General features: G+C 44.6%; 1 protein-coding gene across 2 annotated transcripts in view; it reads left to right on the top strand.

Moving 5' to 3' along the window:
- The window catches only part of SH3GL1 (SH3 domain containing GRB2 like 1, endophilin A2), a 230,479-nt gene that overhangs the window by 190,141 nt on the left and 20,344 nt on the right, over positions 1-19,994 (top strand). For both annotated transcript variants that reach the window (XM_089687871.1, XM_089687872.1), the window contains one exon: positions 13,671-13,727. In XM_089687871.1, coding sequence (XP_089543997.1) covers positions 13,671-13,727 — 57 coding nt within the window. The remainder of the gene's footprint in view (positions 1-13,670; positions 13,728-19,994) is intronic.

The raw sequence follows: 19,994 nt of genomic DNA, 5'->3' as shown, positions 1-19,994 counted from the left end.
TTCCCCCCCCCCTCTCTCTTCCCCCCCCTCTCTCTTCCCCCCCCTCTCTCTTCCCACCCCTCTCTCTTCCCCCCCCTCTCTCTTCCCCCCCTCTCTCTTCCCCCCCCCTCTCTCTTCCCCCCCCCTCTCTCTTCCCCCCCCCTCTCTCTTCTCTCCCCCCCTCTCTCTTCTCTCCCCCCCCTCTCTCTTCTCTCCCCCCCCTCTCTCTTCTCTCCCCCCCCTCTCTCTTCTCTCCCCCCCCTCTCTCCTCTCTCCCCCCCTTTCTCCTCTCTCCCCCCCTCTCTCTTTTTCCCCCCCCTCTCTCTTTTTCCCCCCCCTCTCTCTTTTCCCCCCCCCTCTCTCTTCTCTCCCCTCACTCTCTTCCCCCCTCTCCCCCCCCCCCTCTCCCCTCTGTCTCCGTTCCCTCTCCCTCCCCTCTCTCCCCCCCCTCTCTTCTCTCTCTCCCCCCTCTCCCCTCACTCTCTTCTCTCCCCCTCCCCTTTTTAAGTGGGAGAAGTTGCACAATTGGTGGCTGACTAAATACTGTTTTGCCCCAGTGTGTGTGTGTGTGTGTGTGTGTGTGTATAGATATATATATATATATATATATATATATATTTATATTTATATATATATATATATATATATACATATACACATATACACACACACTTATTGACTCTCTCGCTCTCTCATTGGGGGGGCATCCTCGAATGCTAGTTTTGGTGGGCAAGTTTTGCAGGCTGCTGTTTTGAGGTTTTTATGGGCCTCTTTGGGGCAGTTCTGGGGTTGGCGTGTTGCCTGGTTGCTTCCTTTGCTGATTTGCCCACCGATCGTTTTTTGTCACTGCTTTTGGAAATTCCTAACTGTTATGGATATCAAGAGGAGAGTGTATGTCAGTGAACAAAAGAGAAAATGGGATTTTTTTTTTGCTCACAGCAAAATCCCTTTCTCCGAGTTCATGGATTGAAACAGTGCCCACTACCCTGGTGGAGTTTTTTTTACTTCTGACACTTCTTTATTACCAACGGGGGACCCATGCAGTGAAGGGGGTTTTATAAAAGAGAGGATTTCCCATAGGAGGTGCCGAGTTTTTTTTTTTTTTCTGCCTACTGTCCTACTCCTTGTAGGTGGTGCTATAAAACCCTATCTGTTATGGATATCAACAGAAGGGTCGCTGTGCCAGTCAATGAACTCATAGGGCTGTTCCATTGAGTACAAAAACCCTGTTATTTCATATCACAATGTCTCTGTGGTAGTGTCATGTAATATGACATGACAGAAGCTCCTTTTTGTAGAGTATTTTTGCTTGAAAGCTGCAGAAATGTTTTTACGCTGTTTATCAGAAACCTGCCATAAGGCAATATCTGTTAACAACCACCTTCTAAAATTGATAGTTGCCTGCACACACAATCACACTCACACTCACTCCTATACCCACAGTTGATGCAGAGGAATGCATAAAAACCCCAGTAAAGCATGATCCAATTTTCTCCAACAGTGGAAAAAATTCCTTCCTGATTCCCCAAGAGGCAATTGAATATTCACTGGATCAACTTAACCTATAAATGTTAGTATCCAGTTATATTATGTGCATTTAAGAAAGAATCCAGGCCTTTTTTAAAGCAATCTACTCAGCTGGCCAGAACCAGCCTTTGAGGGAGTCTATTCCAAATTTTCACAGCTCTTACTGTGAAAAAACCTTTCCATATTTGGAGATTAAATCTCTTTTCCTCCAGAAGTAAAGAGTGCCTCCTTGTCCTCTGTGATGACCCTAAAGTGAATAACTCTACACTGAGTTCACTATATGAGCCACTGATATATTTATACATGTTCACCATATCCCCACTTAATCTTCTCGACTAAAGCGAGTATAAATTCAGTTCCTCTAATCTTTCCTCATAGCTGAGCTCCTCCATGCCTCTTATCAGTTTGGTTGCCCTTCTCTGCGCTTTCTCCAGTTATATCCTTTTGGGGACTGGTGCCCAAAACTGAACTGCATATTCCAGATAAGGTATTGCTAATGATTTGTACAGGGGCAAAATTCTCTCTCTCTCTCTCTCTCTCTCTCTCTGGAGTCTATACCTCTCAATACAAGAAGGGATTTTGCTCGCTTTGGAAACTGTTTGGCATTGCATGCCATTAATAAAGCAGAGTTCCAGTTGAATTAAAAAAAAATTAAAGTCAGCATCTGCAAAAACTGTAGCTGCTGACTTTTAAAATACAGTCACTTACCTGTCCCTTGGTCCAGCAGTGTCCTTATCACGGCTGGTTTCACTGGCTGTCTTCTATCCTCGGCGCTGGCACCTGGCTGTGACAACTTGCGGCTTCACAGCCGAGTTCTCACTGCGCATGCGCGAGTACTTTGGCTTTGTGAATGGTCCCGTAGTCTTCTGGGACCTGTCACGTGTTCCCTTTTGAGTGAAGCTCCACTTTAAGCTTATGATCTACTAGAACACTCAGATCCTTCTCCACAGTTGTACTCTCCCTAGTATGTATGATGCATGCATATTCTTAGCCCCAAGTGCTTAACTTTACATTAGTCAACAATAAACCTGATTTGCACAGTTGACAAATTAAACAGTGCATTGAGGTCAGCTTGTAAATTGGAGACATCCTGTAAGGATATTATGCCACTGCATAGCTTGATGTCATCTGCAAAGACTGAAATGGTACTTTTAATCCCAGACCCTATATCATTTATAAATACTGTATGCCTAAGGGTAAAACAAATCCTAACGCCTAAGCACAATCTTGCAACTTTGACATGTGTTAGTAAAACTGTACATATCATCACAACTACTTAGTACATCCAGGTGGATTATACCTTGTTTTTTTCAGGACAAATTGGGCTTTCATTTGGTAAATGGTAACGGATATCTCCTGATGTTTTTTTTTTTATTATCAAAGGAAAACTGGCCCAAAATAGTAGTGTTTCTTGTTACTACCATAATTTACCACCAAAGAACAAACCAAAATAAATTTTCCAGCTGTTGACGATCACAGCTAACACCATATGTGTGTATGTTATTTGTTGTTTGTACCCACAGCACAGCCCAGAAACAATAATACCGATACCAACCCTTTGACCCTGACCTTGACCCAAACACTAACCTTGGCACTGAACTAGATCAAACCTTGATCTACGTATTTTTTCTTTATTTTTTCTTTTATTTTTAAAAGATTTTTTTTTAAGTTTTTTTGGTTTTTTTTCCCCTCTATGCAGAGAGAGAGACATACAGTATAACTCTCTCCTCCATTCATAAAGAAAAAAAAAAGGGAGGTGGGCTGTACAGTGATCTGATCACTGTGATAGCCAAACCGAGGCTATCACGACGATCACGTGACCCGGAATCGGGGGTCCCGATCGTTCAAACGCGACCCGGGGCTCTCAGTGATGCCATGGTCTTTGTGTTGGGAGTGCGCTGTGCGGCATGCTCCTAGCATAAAGGTATGCAAATATGCAGCCACACGGTAAAAAGCCCCGTTCTGTGAGACCACATATTTGTGTGACGTCGGCGGGAAGGGATTAAAAAGTAAGGGTCCCAACACTGAACCTTGGGGTACACCACTATCAACCCTAGACCATTCAGAGTATAGATCATTAACCACCACTCTCTGAATACAGTCTTTTAGCCAGTTTTCTGTCCATTTACAAACTGATTTTTCCAAGCCTGTAGACTTTACCTTACACATTAGCTGTGTGTGGGGAATTGTATCAAATGCTTTTGCAAAATCCAAGTATACTATGTCCAGACACTCCTTTTTGTAAACACTTCCTCTCAATCGGTGCCAGTAGCTGCCTGCCATTTGGTCCCCTCGATTTGTCTTGGGCCTGATGGTAGCCTTCTTGAGACTCTGTTGTGTTCCCAGGTTCTTTCCTGACTGTTGCAACTCAATATTCTGGCAGCATGGAGCAAAACTGACTTGGTTGTTGGACCACCCCATGGCAAGGCAGATTTCCAGCCCGGTGCTGGAGGTAGGCAAACTCTTTCCCCTCAAGATGTGGAAAGTTTTCACAACAGATGCCAGCCTGTTGGGCTGCAGAGAAGTCCTGGATGCCCTCTTAGTGCAGTTTTCCAACAATACCCTGGAAATTACGGTGATTCATTTGTCCCTTCAACGTTGGACTACTCATGCACGAAAATCCCCGGACCGGAATCCAGTTAGACAATAAGAAAGCTGTAGCCTACTTCAACGATTAGGAAGGTACCAGGAGTCACTGCTCAAAGGGATTCAGACTTGATTCTCTTGGGAAGAACTACCTGTTCCGCTGTTCACATCCCAGGCATGGAAAATTGGCATTCAGTGTCTGAATCTAGGAAATGGGCTATCCCTCCAGAGACATTTGTACAATCTTGGCATTGGCTCATGTGGCACCGTGAGACCTAATCGCCAGGGCTTCCCCCAACGGCTTGTAAATACCCGACTTAGAAAGGGGGAGAAAGCCTGCTTGAGAAATGATGAATTGCTCGCAGTGAAGTGGAAGGACAAATTGGATGTTTTCGTCCTGTCTTCCATTCACGCTGCCATGACAGTCCAAATTTGTATAGCAGCTGTTGTTATTGAGAAGCCCTTCTGTGTTCACAACTATAACCTTAACATGGGAGGGGTGGACTTCAATGACCAGATGATGAAGCTGTACTTATTTTCCCATAAAGCCAGGTGGTGGTACAAAAAAGTGTCTGTATATTTATTTCAAATATACAATATGGACAAAGGGGATCTTTCCTAAAATTTCATGAAGTGATCATCACAGCTCTTTTGTATCCAGAAGGTGATGCCCAAATCCTTAACCCAGATGCAGTTAGCCGTCTGCATGAGAGGCATTTTCCTAGTGCCATTCCTGGTACCCCAACCCAAAAGTCACTCCAAAAAAAGATGTCTGTAGCAGACATGGAATTAGACATGAGACCCGCTTTTTTTTTTTTTTTTTTGTCCCTCTTGTCTTGGCCATCCTAGTCTCTGGCTCAAGGACTGCTTCCACCACTACCACGCACTAGTAGAGTACACTATAGGGTACAGCATGGCACAGTCTAGGGTACATATTTACACAGTGGGTATTTCAACCATTGTTGGATTCCCTATGTATAACCTTTCATAGACATACATCCATTAAGGACTTTAGAACACCTCCACCATTTAGGTGGTTTTGGACTTTTTAGTTTAGGTGATACATTTATTTCTGGATGAGATTCACTTTATATGTTGGATGTTTTATTTATGTATGATTCTGGAATTTTTTGACCTATCATTTTATGTGTCACGGATTCACGTGTATGTCACTTATCTCACTACTTGTCCCCGCATTTTGGGGTCACGTATAAATAGTTTATTTTGTTTTTCTTTTTATGTTTATAGGCTGTGTGGCTTATAAATGTTTCACCATATACAGTATTTTATTAGTGTCACCTAACCACTAATTTTCCACTTTATCCCCAATTAGGAGGTCACTGTTATATGGTTCACTTTTATCTTTATCAGTTTCATATCTGTTGAATTGTGATGATTTTATTAGCAACTATATTGCAGCAAATTAGCTTTGTGGTTTTTCACTATTAACCACTTTTCTAAAGTTTCCTTTTATTTCACTGATGTGCACTATAAGTGTTCTTTTCTGTTAGATCTTTAGCCAATACCAGTTTGGCACGCAATATACCTCTAGTTATATTTTTACATCACGAATATTTTTGTGCTAAAGCACTGTAGTGGTGGGATTCTATTTTATCACCATTTATGTTGGCACTATTTATGGATAATAAGGATTGTCACTTATAAATCACCTATTTATGGTGTACTTAGGGTACACCCTAGATTCATTATTTTGGGGGTTCCACTGTTATTTCTGACTTTGGATTTTTCATGTGCTTTCTATTCTATATATTTTGAAATTTATATGCTCTTTTTGTGAAGTCTTCTGTTTATGAATTTTTGATTTAAGGGATATATTATTATTAGCGCAGCACCAAATTATTATATTTAACAATTTTCCATTGTGGTATGTGGTAGGGTGTTGGCGGCTGTCTATAGAGATTGACATTCTGAGCGCGAGAGCACTATATAGATATAATGGAAGAATCAAGTTGTATATATATGTTTTTTATTCAGCCCATGGGCTGAACAAAAAAAAATAACATTTCATGCGTGCCCAACATTAGAAGTGGGTGGATGCAGGGCAATATATTCTAATGGTGGGCTTACCACACACTTTTTCTAGCAGATATTTCTTCTCTTTTTTCAGCCCACTGGCTGCATAAAAAATATATACATATATGTCCAACAAGGACCAATGATATATTGGTACTTGAGTGGTTATACCATCATCCTAGTATTTTTTTCAGTAGTAGTTTTTTTCTGCTGGTGGTCGGATTTCATGTAAAAGCAGGTAGCTGCTGAATTACTTTTTCAAGCAGTGGGAGGGGACACCCCCTCCCATTACCCTCCACAGCTGTTCCACCCCATCGGGGAACTCTGAAAATGCAGCCGGCATTTCCGCCAGCTGACCATATAGAGATGATTCGAGACCGGCTCTAATTTCTATAGTTTAAGAAACCGGAAGCTACGAGCATTTGATCAATTTGGTTTCGCCGGATATAAACAGCGGCAAAAGTCTCACACGTGGTATCGCCATACTCAGGAGACGTAGAAGAATATATTTTGGGGTGTAATTCCACATATACCCATGGCGTGTGGGCAATATATCATATATCATGTAAGTGACAACTTTGTATTTGACAAAATTGTTGTTTTTTTTTTTATTTTCCAAAAACTTGTGGTAAAAAAAAAAAAAAATCTTCCATTGACTCAACATCTCTCAGCAAATAGTTTGGGGTGTCTGCTTTCCAAAAAGGGGCCATTTGGGGGGTGTTTGTACTGCCCTGGCATTTTAGCACCTCAAGAAATGTGATAGGCAGTCAGAAAGTAAAAGCTGCTTAAATTGCAGTATCTTTACAGCGTTTGTAGACGCTATAACTTACAAACCAATTATTATACACTTATTGGGATTTTTTTTACTATAGACATGTAGCAGAATACATTTGGCATACATTTATGATGAAATTTGAGTTTATTAGATATTTTTTACAGAAGTTAGAAAATATTGTTTGTTTTTTCATTTATATCTCAAAAAGTAAAAAATTCACATTCTTTCTGTGCTTTCCAAGGGTTCCTGCTTCTCACTCTACCATTGCTAGGTGGAATGCGCAAGTCATCATTAAAATAAAATATTGTGCATTGGTCTCCTGTCAGGGCAGGGGCTGTGGAACGGACAGGCAGGCCTAGTGGCAGGGTAACGCACTGACTAGACGACAACCACCACCCACAGTCCGAAGTCCCTCATGGCGCGGAGTCTAAGTCCCAGGCTGCCCTTCACCAGGGCCCCTGATGGTGGGGATGGGATTGACACAGCCAGGAACCAGGTCGTGACCCTCGAGACACCCCAGCTGCGGTAATGGCCGCCGCCAATGGCATGTAGCTGGTAGGAATGAAAATAGCGTAGTCAGGCGGGCCGGGTCAACAACAACGGGACAAAACGGTACAGAACAGTGGACAAGAATAACAGGTCACGGGCCGGGTTCAGCAACGGAAGGTCAGATCAAAGAAAAACACAGAGAATGGTCTAGTTACAAGCCGAGTCAGATTCCAGGAGAGTCACGAGAGTATGAACAGAGCTGTAGCAACACAAAGACACAAGTGCAAAGGGCATGTGCGGATCACAGGCTTATATGTAATCAGCCACCTCAGAGGCCTGAAGGCATAAATGACTCCCACCATGCTCTGCAGATACCCAAGATGGGCGCCAGCACATGAAGCAGCACAACCTCTGGGAAAAGGTAGGACCTTGACAGTACCTCCTCCTCAAGGGCCCCTCCCCCTCCGCGGCTCAACAAAAGACTTCTGAGGAAAGCGGGCATGAAAAGCGCGGAGGAGGGCAGGGGCATGAACATCTGCGGAAGGAACCCAGGAACGCTCCTCGGGACCATAACCGCGCCAATGAACCAGGAACTGCACCCGACCGCGCACCAATCGAGAGTCTAGGATCCGGCTCACCTCATACTCCTCATGACCGTCAACCCGGATGGGACGGGGCCAAGGCAGAGAGGCAGTGAAGCGATTGCAGACCAGAGGCTTCAACAGGGATACATGGAAGACATTGGAGATCCGCATCCCAGGAGGAAGGGCAAGAGCATAGGCCACCGGATTCACCTTGCGGAGAATGCGAAAAGGACCAACAAAACAGGGGGCTAGTTTAGGTGCGGGCACCCGCAGATTGAGGTTGCGAGTAGATACCTACACCCAATCGCCGACCTGGTATGAAGGAGCGGGCAGCCATCTGCGATCAGCCTGGAACTTCTGGCGCTGTGCCGAGTCCCTCAAGGACTTCTGGATCTGCCCCCTAGAAGAACGCAGGACAGCAAGATGGTTCTCCACAGCCGGAATGTCATGTGGTGAGAACCTCTCAGGTAATACCGCAGGTTGGAACCCATAGTTGGCCGTGAAGGGAGACATCCCGGAGGAGGAGTTGACAGCCGAGTTCCTGGCAAACTCTGCCCAAGGCAGGAGATCGGCCCAATCGTCTTGATGGTCCGAGATATAACAACAAAGGAATTGTTCCAAGGCCTGGTTGGAACGCTCCGCAGCCCCATTGGACTGCGGGTGGTAGGCTGAAGAGAAGGAGAGCCTAATGTCCAACTGGGAGCAGAAGGCGTGCCAGAACCTGGACACGAACTGACTCCCGCGGTCCGAGACAATCACCTTGGGCAACCCATGCAGTCGAAAAATCTCCCTGGAAACAACCGTGGCCAGTTCTTGTGCTGTTGGTAATTTCTTGAGTGGAATGCAATGGCACATTTTGGAAAAACGATCGACGACCATGAGAATGACCGTATGACCCCAAGACACAGGGAGGTCTACAATAAAGTCCATGCCCAGGTGTGACCAAGGATGCTCCCCATTGGGAATGGGTTGCAGAAGACCCAATGGAAGATGCCGTGGAGATTTTTTCTGGGCAGAGATCAAACATGCCGCTACATAAGAGGCGATGTCGGCACGGAGAGTTGGCCACCAGAATAAACGAGAGACGACCCAAGACAACTGGTTCCTCCCCGGATGCCCGGCAGTTTTGGAGTTATGGTAGGTACGCAGCAGGGAGGTGCGCAACCCCTCGGGTACGAAACATCTACCCTCCGGTCTCTCGGGAGGAGCGTTAGTTTGAGCCACCAAAATCTGCTCCCCAAGGGGAGAAGTCAGACTGGTGCGAATGGCAGCCAGGATCTGATCCGGAGGTATGACCGAGGTTGGCTCAGAGTCCTCCCTGGACAACTCAGAGTATTGCCGCGATAATGCGTCAGCCCTGACATTCTTGGAGCCAGGCAAATAGGAGACCACATAGTTGAAACGTGACAAAAACAAGGCCCACCTGGCCTGACGGGGTGTCAATCTCTTGGCCTCTGAAAGATAAGTCCGTTCTTGTGATCGGTAAGAATGAGGACCGGAACCGCGGAGCCCTCGAGCAGGTGCCTCTATTCCTTGAGAGCCAGAATGATGGCCAACAACTCCCTATCTCCAATCTGGTAGTTGCACTCTGCAGAGGAAAGCTTCCTGGAGTAGAACCCACAGGGAAGTAGGGGTCCATCCGGCGACCGTCGTTGAGACAGGAGAGCGCCTACTCCTGTTTCGGATGCATCAACCTCGAGGATGAGGGGCAATCCAGTATTGGGATGAGACGGTATCGGAGCCGAAGCGAAGGCGGATTTCAGAGCCTCGAAAGCTACGATGGCCTCGGATGGCCACTCGTGAGGATTACTGCCCTTCTTGGTTAGGTCTGAGAGAGACTTTGCCAGCGTGGAGAAGTTTCTGATGAACTTCTGATAGTTGGCGAAACCCAAAAAGCGCTGAATGGGCCAAAGACCATTGGGACGAGGCCACTGCAGAACCGCCGCAACCTTCTGAGGGTCCATGGAGAATCCCTCCGCAGAAATAATGTAGCCCAAAAAGGCAACTTGGGATCGATGGAATTCGCACTTCTCGAGCTTACAAAAAAGTTTGTTCTCGCGTAATCGTAGCACCCGCTTGACATCCTGGATATGGGACTCCATGGAGGCAGAGTAAACCAGGATGTCATCCAAGTAAACCACCACGCACTGCTGCAACAAGTCCCGAAGGACATAATTTATGAATTCCTGAAAAACCGCGGGCATGTTACACAACCCGAAGGGCATCACCAGGTATTCATAGTGGCCGGTTCTGGTGTTAAACGCGGTCTTCCACTCATCCCCCTGTTTGATCCATACGAGGTTGTACGCCGCCCTAAGGTCGAGTTTGGTAAAGACCTGTTGCTCCCTTAAGGCGGTCGAACAACTCAGTAATCAATGGAATTGGGTAGGCATTCTTAATGGTGATTCGATTGAGACCCCTATAATCAATGCAAGGCCTCAATTCACCACCCTTCTTCTTTACGAAGAAAAAGCCCGCTCCTGCTGGGGAAGTAGACTTATGAATGTGCCTCCGGGACACACACACAACACCTTAACCGGCCCATGGATGCACCCGGCCCCACACTGTGGAGACCACGAGAGAATCTCGGTCGTTCGCCAATTAAAGGTTGGATTGTGCCTCTGGAGCCAGGGATACCCCAAAACCACCGAATAGTGCGGGGAAAAAATTACTTGAAAACAGGCGAACTCCCTGTGAACAGCCCCAATAGCTACTTCAACTGGCATAGTCTTGTGGGTAACCTGCGGTGGTTGCAGGGGCCTGACATCTATCGCCTTGAGAACCAATGGGGTAACTCAAGCCTGCAGGAGGCGTGGGAGGAGAGGGAGGAACGGGTGGGACAGAAAACACAGGTGCCAGTCGATTGGGAGGCCTCCGCAGGCGTTCCTTGAGTGAAGGCCTCTCCCTGAGCCTGGTGTCAATCAGGATCAGGAAGGAAATGAGTACTTCCAGCTCCACAGGCAGTTTCTTGGCTGCAATCTCGTCCTTCAATGCATCAGAAAGACCCTGAGAAAACGCAGCCACCAGAGCCTCATTGTTCCAACCCACTTCTGCCGCCAGGGTACGAAACTCTATGGCGTACTTGGCAACGGTCCGTGAACCCTGATGCATAGACATGAGCAGCTTGGCAGCCAAGGCGGAGCGAGCCGGTACGTCGAATACCCTACGGAAGGCGTCGACAAAACCGGAAATTTCATGAATCACCGGGTCATTCCTCTCCCATAAGTGATTTGCCCTGGCCAAGGCCTTGTCTGAGAGTAGCGATATTAGGAAACCCACCTTTGACCTCTCAGTCGGAAAAGCGTGGGGTATTAATTCGAAATAGATCCCCACCTGGTTGAGGAACCCACGACACTGACTCGGCTCACCCCCAAAGCGCTGTGGAAGAGGGGCTGAACCAGTCATACCTCTGGGCTGCTGCGGCACCCGCGGCGGTAGGCGCAACAAGCGGAGCAGCAGCGGGAGCAACCACCGGAGTGACAACTGGCCTAATAGCACCAGGAAAAAGGTGCGCGGTGCATGCAAGCAGAGTTTGCAACGCCTGAGCGAACTGATCCAACAGGAAATCCTGTTGATCAAGTCTGGCGACCAACATTGGAAGCGAAGGCATACCTGCACCGTCAGGATTCATGGCACTTGTGTAATGTCAGGGCAGGGGCTGTGGAACGGACAGGCAGGCCTAGTGGCAGAGTAACGCACTGACTGACGATAACCACCACCCACAGACCGAAGTCCCTCAGGGCGCGGAGTCTAAGTCCCAGGCTGCCCTTCACCAGGGCCCCTGATGGTGGGGATGGACTTGACGCAGCCAGGAACCAGGTCGCGGCCCCCTAGACACCCCAGCTGCGGTAATGGCCGCCGCCAATGGCATGTAGCTGGTAGGAATGAAAATAGCGTAGTCAGGCAGGCCGGGTCGACAACAATGGGACAAAACGGTACAGAACAGTGGACAAGAATCACAGGTCACGGGCCGGGTTCAGCAACTGAAGGTCAGATCAAAGGAAAACACAGAGAATGGTCTAGTCACAAGCCGAGTCAGATTCCAGGAGAGTCACGAGAGTATGAACAGAGCAACACCAAGACACAAGTGCAAAGGGCATGTGCGGATCACAGGCTTATATGTACCTCAGAGGCCTGAAGGCATAAAAGACTCCCACAATGCTCTGCAGAAACCCAAGATGGATGCCAGCACATGAAGCAGCACAACCTCTGGGAAAAGGTAGGACCTTGACATCTCCAAACTGTGGCCCAAGGGCCAGATGTGGCCCTTTGCTTGCCTTTATCCAGTCTTTGGGGCACTATTTCTCCCACTTATACGAGGAACTATTCCTCTCAATGACACAAACAATTGGCCATAATTACTGCCACTGGCATCAACAATACCAGGAACTATTCCTCCCACTGACATCCAACAATGAGACATCATCATGGGGCATTATTACATTCACTCTTCCATCCACTGACAACAATGGGGTGCTATTTTGGGGTACATAATTACTGCGACTGACACCAACGTTACAGAGAACCTATTCCACTGACACCAAAAATGGGGCATAATTACTGTCACTGACCGCAAAGGTGAGGCATTATTTAATTCACAATTCCATCCAACTAACACCAACAATGGGATACTATTCCTCTCACTGATACCAACAATTGGCCATAATTACAGTCTCTTACACCATGATACAAGGAAAAATTCCTCCCTCTGACCCCAAAGATACAAAGAACTATTCATCTCACGGACACCAGCAATGGGGCACTATTCCCGATACCAATGATAGTGTTTTCTCCCACACTAGGACATATTTTCTACTCACTCTGGCCACAATTCTCCACCCCCCCCCTCAATGCCTGAAGAAAATGTCCCTGGCCCCTTGTTTAGAACATTTGGATACCCCTGATGTAGGGTTTTTCCTCTTTCCTGTTAAGGTGCACTCTGCCAGATCTGCTAGTGTTGGAAGGGATTTTCAGCGTCCGGAATCTGTTCCTCCCATTTGCAAGTTACCACCTGGTCTTTTGATTACATTTAGGTTCTTCCAGACTCTTCTTCCTTTGATGCCAGCTTCAGGCGTAAGATCCTATAAGCTGCTCTCAGATTGTTAAGCCTTTTTTGATCCATTTGTTACATGGGCCTGTTGGTGTTTGCTGTGCTGCCCACCCCTCAGTGGCATGTCTTTTGTATGTCCCATAGTTAAAAACTAAATATCATGTGTCCTCAACTGTCTAAGAAAACCGGACTTTTGACTTACCAGTAAAATCCATTTCTAGGAGGAATGTACAGGACACCAGTCATTGGTACTTTATGATCTAATTGCTTGCTTCAAACTGGGGCTAGTTAGAAGTGGGTAGAGTTACAAAGGGGATTTCCCTGCAGCTTCGTTTTTTTTTTCTCTTGGTATCCAATCACCTGAAGGTAGCTGCATATAGACTAAAAATCATGTGACCTATGCTTTACTTTAAGAAATAAATGTCATCCTTAAGTCAAAGTCACAATCCTATTCTTTCCCAATAATTTTAGTTGCCATGGATAAACGAGCCTTGAAAAAAGTTAGTATGGAGATTGTTTTCACACCTATTTATATTCTGCTAATGAGAATTTTCATTTTTGTGCAGAAGTTCTGGTTATAAAAAAAATGTGATTAGTTGTCCTGTTCTGTTTCTTTAAAAACCCCACTGTATTGTTTCTCTGACAGCCTCATCCTCTTTTCGTGGAGAAAAAACAGTCAAAACATCAAGTAACCGAAGTTCAAGTAAGTGATTGCCTTCTACTGTTAATTTGTAGTCATGCATGTACTGTTAAGCTGGCCATAGACTGTTTGTATCTAACTATGTATAGGCAGGCTGAATGTACCCAAGTTGGTTGATCAATCAGCTTGGGTACAACCAGCCTGTTCGATTTCACAAGTGTTTGTTGCTAGCGGCTATTATAGCCACTGGCAGTAATCGCTGTGTTCTCCTGGTGGGGATTGCTCCCTAACCCATGGTTGCAGGAAAGAAAATCGCTCCATCTATGGCTGGCTTTACTGTGTCCCCTCTACTTATTTTCAGTATCATATTTTATATACTTTTATAATGCTATAACAGTGACAATTAAAGTGTCATGTTTATATCCACAGGTATATGACCTTACATATTTACCAGTTTGTTTTGAAATGAAAACACCCAAAAACCTGTGTTGGTTAACAATAGTGTTGCCTTGTATTTCCTGCAGGTAACTGTTAACCACCTTACTTCTGCTGTATTGTGAAAAAAAAATGGTGGAGTTGTGGATATCTACTTCATGGACATTTTTTCTTTATTAAAAGTAACTCCAGAAATAGCCTTCAGGCTGCAAGTGTCTGAACTGAGCCATTCTCCTTTGGCTTTGTTTACAGACACTATGTACAGAGCCAATTTAAGCAGCTCTGTACTGCATAATGACCAATCACAGTAATCATGTTATGTATATTGTGTATTATTTAAATCTGCAAGCCCTTCTTTTCCTTTTACAATGGAGTAAGGGGACAGAGTAGGAACTAATGAATGAATATTGTTAATGTGGCCAGCAGATTTTTAATCCTTTCACTCCCCCTTCTCACCTACACATCTCTTGTTTTTCTGCTGTGATTTATATATTAACCCTTTTGTCTCCCTTATCTTGCACATCTCACCTCCTTCTCCCTCTGTGTATTACTCATACAGGTAATGTAGGTAGTACACATTACTAAGCTCCATGTTTTACCCCCTTTAATACCAAACATTTTCTGCTTTTCCTAAAATGGTAAAGTAAATAAGATTATCTTGGGGTACCTGCTTTCCAAAAAGGGATCATTTTGGGGGTGTCTATACTATCTTGACATGTAGAACAGAAAGTAAGAAACATTTTTTTTTTAATTTTTATCAATCAATAAACAGCAACTAATATCAAAAGAAAACACTATCTGTGTCAAAATAAATTATATAATATTGGGTACTTTGTTGCAAGACCACATGGTTTTCAGTCAACAGTGCTGAAAATTGAAAAATGACCTTGCAATAATGAAGGGGTAATACAGATTAGTACTGAATGGTTAATCTTCAAATCAGTTGAGCTAAGGGTCTATAGCTGGGCAATGACTGATCAAAATTCTGCCAGTTCAGCGTGGAGTGCCTGAATTTAAATTTGTTTATGGCCCTGTGGTTATGAGCCAGCCTGTAGAAAGGAAATTCCAAATACATCTTCATGGATTATATCATGCTCATCCTCTTTAAATGGCTATGGCTACAGTCCACCCAACTGTTAGCATCTATATCATTCACTTACTGAGTATGCAGCATCTTTATCTTTTAATCCTTGCCTACATTCTAGTTTACATTGGTGCCATTACTGCTGCCCCATGTTTCCTGTTTCTGGGTGGCTTTTTCTCTCACAGCATTTGGAATACACAACCTTGTAGCCTAGGGTAGCAAGGTACTTCCATGCTCCTCCCTTCCCTGTCCCCTCCATTCTGCAAGTTAACATACTGACACCAGACTGCATTAAGCATTTTTCTTGTGAAGATCAGAAGTTCAGGGAGAGCAGAGGCTACTAGCAGCATTGAAAGCTGTAAACTGCAAATGATGGGGTAAACTTTTAAAAAATACTTTACCATGCAAATATTTTATTGTGTCAGTCTGGTAAACTAAAAACTGAGGGTTTAATAGTTAATATTATGAGGGAAAAATATGTACAGTCCCTATTAAATTTATACACTTTTAGAATGTTTCCTGTCATTAAACATTGAATAACTCGAGGAAATGGAGCGACATCCAGTCTATGTTGCTTAGGAGGTGGGCAATGCGGGCGGACAGTGAGGGGGTGAGGTGAGGGGTGGAGAGGTAAATTTGTGTGTCATCGGCATAGAGGTGATAGTTGAAGCTGTGGGAGTGTATCGGTTTGCCAAGGGAGGAGGTGTAGATGGAGAAGAGAAGGGGTCTGAGGACAGAGTCTTGGAGGACATGTTCTGTCCACGCACGCACACACGCACACACACACGCGTATATGTGTGTGTGTATATATGTGTGTGTATATATATATATATATATATATATATATATATATATATACAGTGGGGATCGAAAGTTTGGGCACCCCAGCTAAAAATTTGTATTAATGTGCATAAAGAAGCCAAGGAAAGATGGAAAAATCTCCAAAAGGCATTAAATTACAGATTAGACATTCTTATAATATGTCAACAAAAGTTAGATTTTATTTCCATCATTTACACTTTCAAAATAACAGAAAACAAAAAAATGGCGTCTGCAAAAGTTTGGGCACCCTGCAGAGTTAATATCTTGTACTGCCCCCTTTGGCAAGTATCACAGCTTGTAAATGCTTTTTGTAGCCAGCCAAGAGTCTTTCAATTCTTGTTTGAGGTATCTTTGCCCATTCTTCCTTACAAAAGTCTTCCAGTTCTTTGAGATTTCTGGGCTGTCTGTCACGCACTGCTCATTTAAGGTCTATCCATAGATTTTCAATTATGTTGAGGTCAGGAGATTGTGAAGGCCATGGCAAAACCTTCAGTTTACGCCTCTTGATGTAATCCCCCGTGGATTTCGAGGTGTGTTTAGGATCATTATCCATTTGTAGAAGCCATCCTCTCTTTAACTTTAGCTTTTTCACAGATGGCATCAAGTTACCATCCAAAAATTTGCTGAAATTTTATTGAATCCATTTTTCCTTCTACTTGTGAGATGTTCCCTGTGCCACTGGCTGCAACACAACCCCAAAGCATGATTGATCCAACCCCATGCTTAACAGTTGGACAGAGGTTCTTTTCGTTCAATTCTGTGCCCCTTCTTCTCCAAACGTACCTTTGCTCATTCCGGCCAAAAAGTTCAATTTTAACCTCAGCGGTCCACAGAACTTGTTTCCAAAATGCATCAGCCTTGTCTATATGTTCATTTGCAAAGTTCAAACAATGATTTTTGTTGTGAGGACGTAGAAGAGGTTTTCTTCTGATGACTCTTCCATGAAGACCATATTTGTGCAAGTATCTCTTTATAGTGGAATAGTGTACCACAACTCCAGTGTCTGCCAGATCTTTCTGGAGGGATCGTGCAGTCAAACGTGGGTTTTGAATTGTTTTTCTCACAATCCTGCGAGCTGTTCTGTCTGATATTTTTCTTGGTCTTCCAGATCTTGCTTTAACTTCCACTGTTCCTGATGACTGCCATTTCTTAATTACATTCCGAACAGAGGATATTGACATCTGAAAACGCTTTGCTATCTTCTTATAGCCTTCTCCAACTTTGTGAGCGTCAACTATTTTCAGTTTCAGTTTTCTAGACAACTGCTTAGAAGAACCCATGGTGCTGATTGTTGGGGCAAGGTCAGATGAGTCTGGGCATTTAAAACCTTTGAGATTGACATCCCCTGGTCTTCCCAGACGATGATTGAGAACAATCCATGACACTGGCAGGTCTCAGCTTGGCAAAGGGGGCAGTGCATGCTATAAATTCTGCAGGGTGCCCAACTTTTGTTTTCTGTTATTTTGAAAGTGTAAATGATGGAAATAAAATCTAACTTTTGTTGACATATTATAAGAATGTCTAATCTGTAATTTGATGCCTTTTGGAGATTTTTCCATCTTTCCTTGGCTTCTTTATGCACATTAATACAAATTGTTAGCTGGGGTGCCCAAACTTTTGATCCCCACTGTATGTATATATATATATATATATGTGTGTATGTATATGTGTGTGTGTGTGTGTGTGTGTGTGTGTGTATATATATATATGTGTGTATATATGTATGTATATATATATACACACACATATACAGTTGCAAGAAAAAGTATGTGAACCCCTTGGGATTATGTGGAGTTTTGCATGAATTGGGCATAAAATGTGCTCTGAACGTCATCTAAGTTACAACAATAGAAGAACACAGTCTGCTGAACATAATACTACACAAACAGATGTTGCCATGGTTTAATTGCACATAACATGTAAACATTCACAGTGCAGGGAGGAAAAAGTATGTGAACCTTTGGACTTAATAACTGGTTGACCCTCCTTTGGCAGCATTAACCACAACCAAACGTTTCCTGTAGTTTCATATCAGACCTGCACAACGATCTGGAGTAATTTTGGACCACTCCTCTTCACAACACTGTTTCATTGTAGCAATATTCTTGGGATGTCTGGTGTGAATCGCTCTCTTAAGGTCATGCCATAGCATTTCAATCGGGTTGAAGTCAGGACTCTGACTGGGCCACTCCAGAAGGCGTATTCTGTGCTGTTGCAGCCATTGTTTTGTTGAATTACTTGTATGCTTTGGGTCATTGTCCTGTTGCATCACCCATCCTCTGCGGAGCTTCAGTTGGCGGACAGATGGTCGTACGTTTTCCTGCAAAATGTCTTGATAAACTCCGGAATTCATTTTACCATCAATGACAACAATCCGTCCAGGCCCTGAGGCAGCAAAGCAGCCCCAAACCATGATGCTCCCTCCGCCATGTTTTACAGTGGGGATGAGGTTTTGATGTTGGTGTGCTGTGCCTTTTTTTCTCCACACATAGTGTTGTGTGTTCTTCCCAAACAACTCAATCTTGGTTTCATCTGTCCACAGTATATTTTGCCAGTAGTGCTGTGGAACATCCAGGTGCTCTTTTGCAAACTTCAAACGTGCTGCAATATTCTTTTTGGACAGCAATGGCTTCCTCCGTGGTGTCCTCACATGTACTCCATTCTTGTTTAATGTTTTCCTTATTGTAGATGTGTCAACTAAAATGTTAGCATGTGCCAGAGATTTCTGTAGGTCTTTTGCTGACACTCTGGGATTCTTCTAAACCTCTTGCAGTAATTTTTACAGGACGACCACGCCTAGGGAGAGTAGCAACAGTGCTAAACTTTCTCCATTTGTAGACAGTCTGTCTTACCGTAAACACCTGAACATCAAGGCTTTTGGAGATACTTTTGTAACCCTTTCCATCTTCATGCAAGTCAACAATTCTTGATCGTAGGTCTTCTCAGAGCTCTTTTCTGCGAGGCATGGTTCACATCAGACAGTGCTTCTTGAAACCAGTAAACCCAAAACAGGTGTGTTTTTTTTTAAGGGCAGGGCAGCTGTCCGCAACACATCCAATATCATCACACTGATTGGAGTCAAGGTTGGCTCACTCCTGGCTCCAATTAGCTCTGGGAGAAGTCATTAAACTGGGGCCTCACATACTTTTTCCTCCCTGCACTGTGAATGTTTAAAAATGATTATTGTTCACCATGGTTAACAATGAGCAGCTCAATATAAACCTTTTAGTAAGCTCGGCCGCCCCCTCGGACGACTCCCAGCAACGTCTTGACGTCACTTCCGCTCGGCAGCCATCTTGGATGCGCCTCAAGCTGGCCCCACTACCCACGCTGATGTGAGAGACCAGCAGCGCCCACCCTGAGCACGGTTCTTCCCTGCACCGCGACTCCCGGTAACTGCGCCTTCCGTCCTCGCTCCTCCTTTTGGGACCCGCCTAGAGTTCCCGCTACTATGAGAACCCTGGCACTGCAGCCATCTGCCCATGATGTGCAGCTTAGATGACATCTTCCCTCTTATACCAGATGCCTGATACATACCCACGTCTTGTGAGTTTTTAATATCTTGTGTGCAATAAACTGTTACCAACTTACTACACTCAGTCTGGCGCACCTCTCTCTCTCCTCTGTAAGACCCTGTATACAGCACCTGTTGCCCAGTTGATTAAAGTGGAACTACACTGCATCTGAGCACCAAAAACACTGTTGAATTTATTTTTAATATTCAATGTAAGCTCACCCATCCATCCATGCCTTTACGCTTTATTTTGCAGAAAAAACACTTTGAAAAACACCCCCTAGCATTTTTGGCAGTGGCCCTCTTGAGTAAGGGGAGATGATTCCTGTAACATTTGCTTCCTGGAATATCTGCCCTTAACTCGGGCATGCAGGCAGGAGGGTATTCTTAGCTGAGGATCCCCTCCTGAAGACTTCTGGGATATAGGATGTAATTTGCCTAGGCCTGGAAACCAGAAAGTAACTGAAGAGATGTA

This window comes from Staurois parvus, unplaced genomic scaffold (genome assembly GCF_062004578.1).
Source record: "Staurois parvus isolate SC_StPar_1 unplaced genomic scaffold, SC_StPar_1.0 ptg000439l, whole genome shotgun sequence".
In the NCBI taxonomy this organism is placed as follows: domain Eukaryota; kingdom Metazoa; phylum Chordata; class Amphibia; order Anura; family Ranidae; genus Staurois; species Staurois parvus.
Note: the sequence above shows the minus strand (reverse complement) of the source record. Positions and strands in the feature narration are given on the sequence as shown.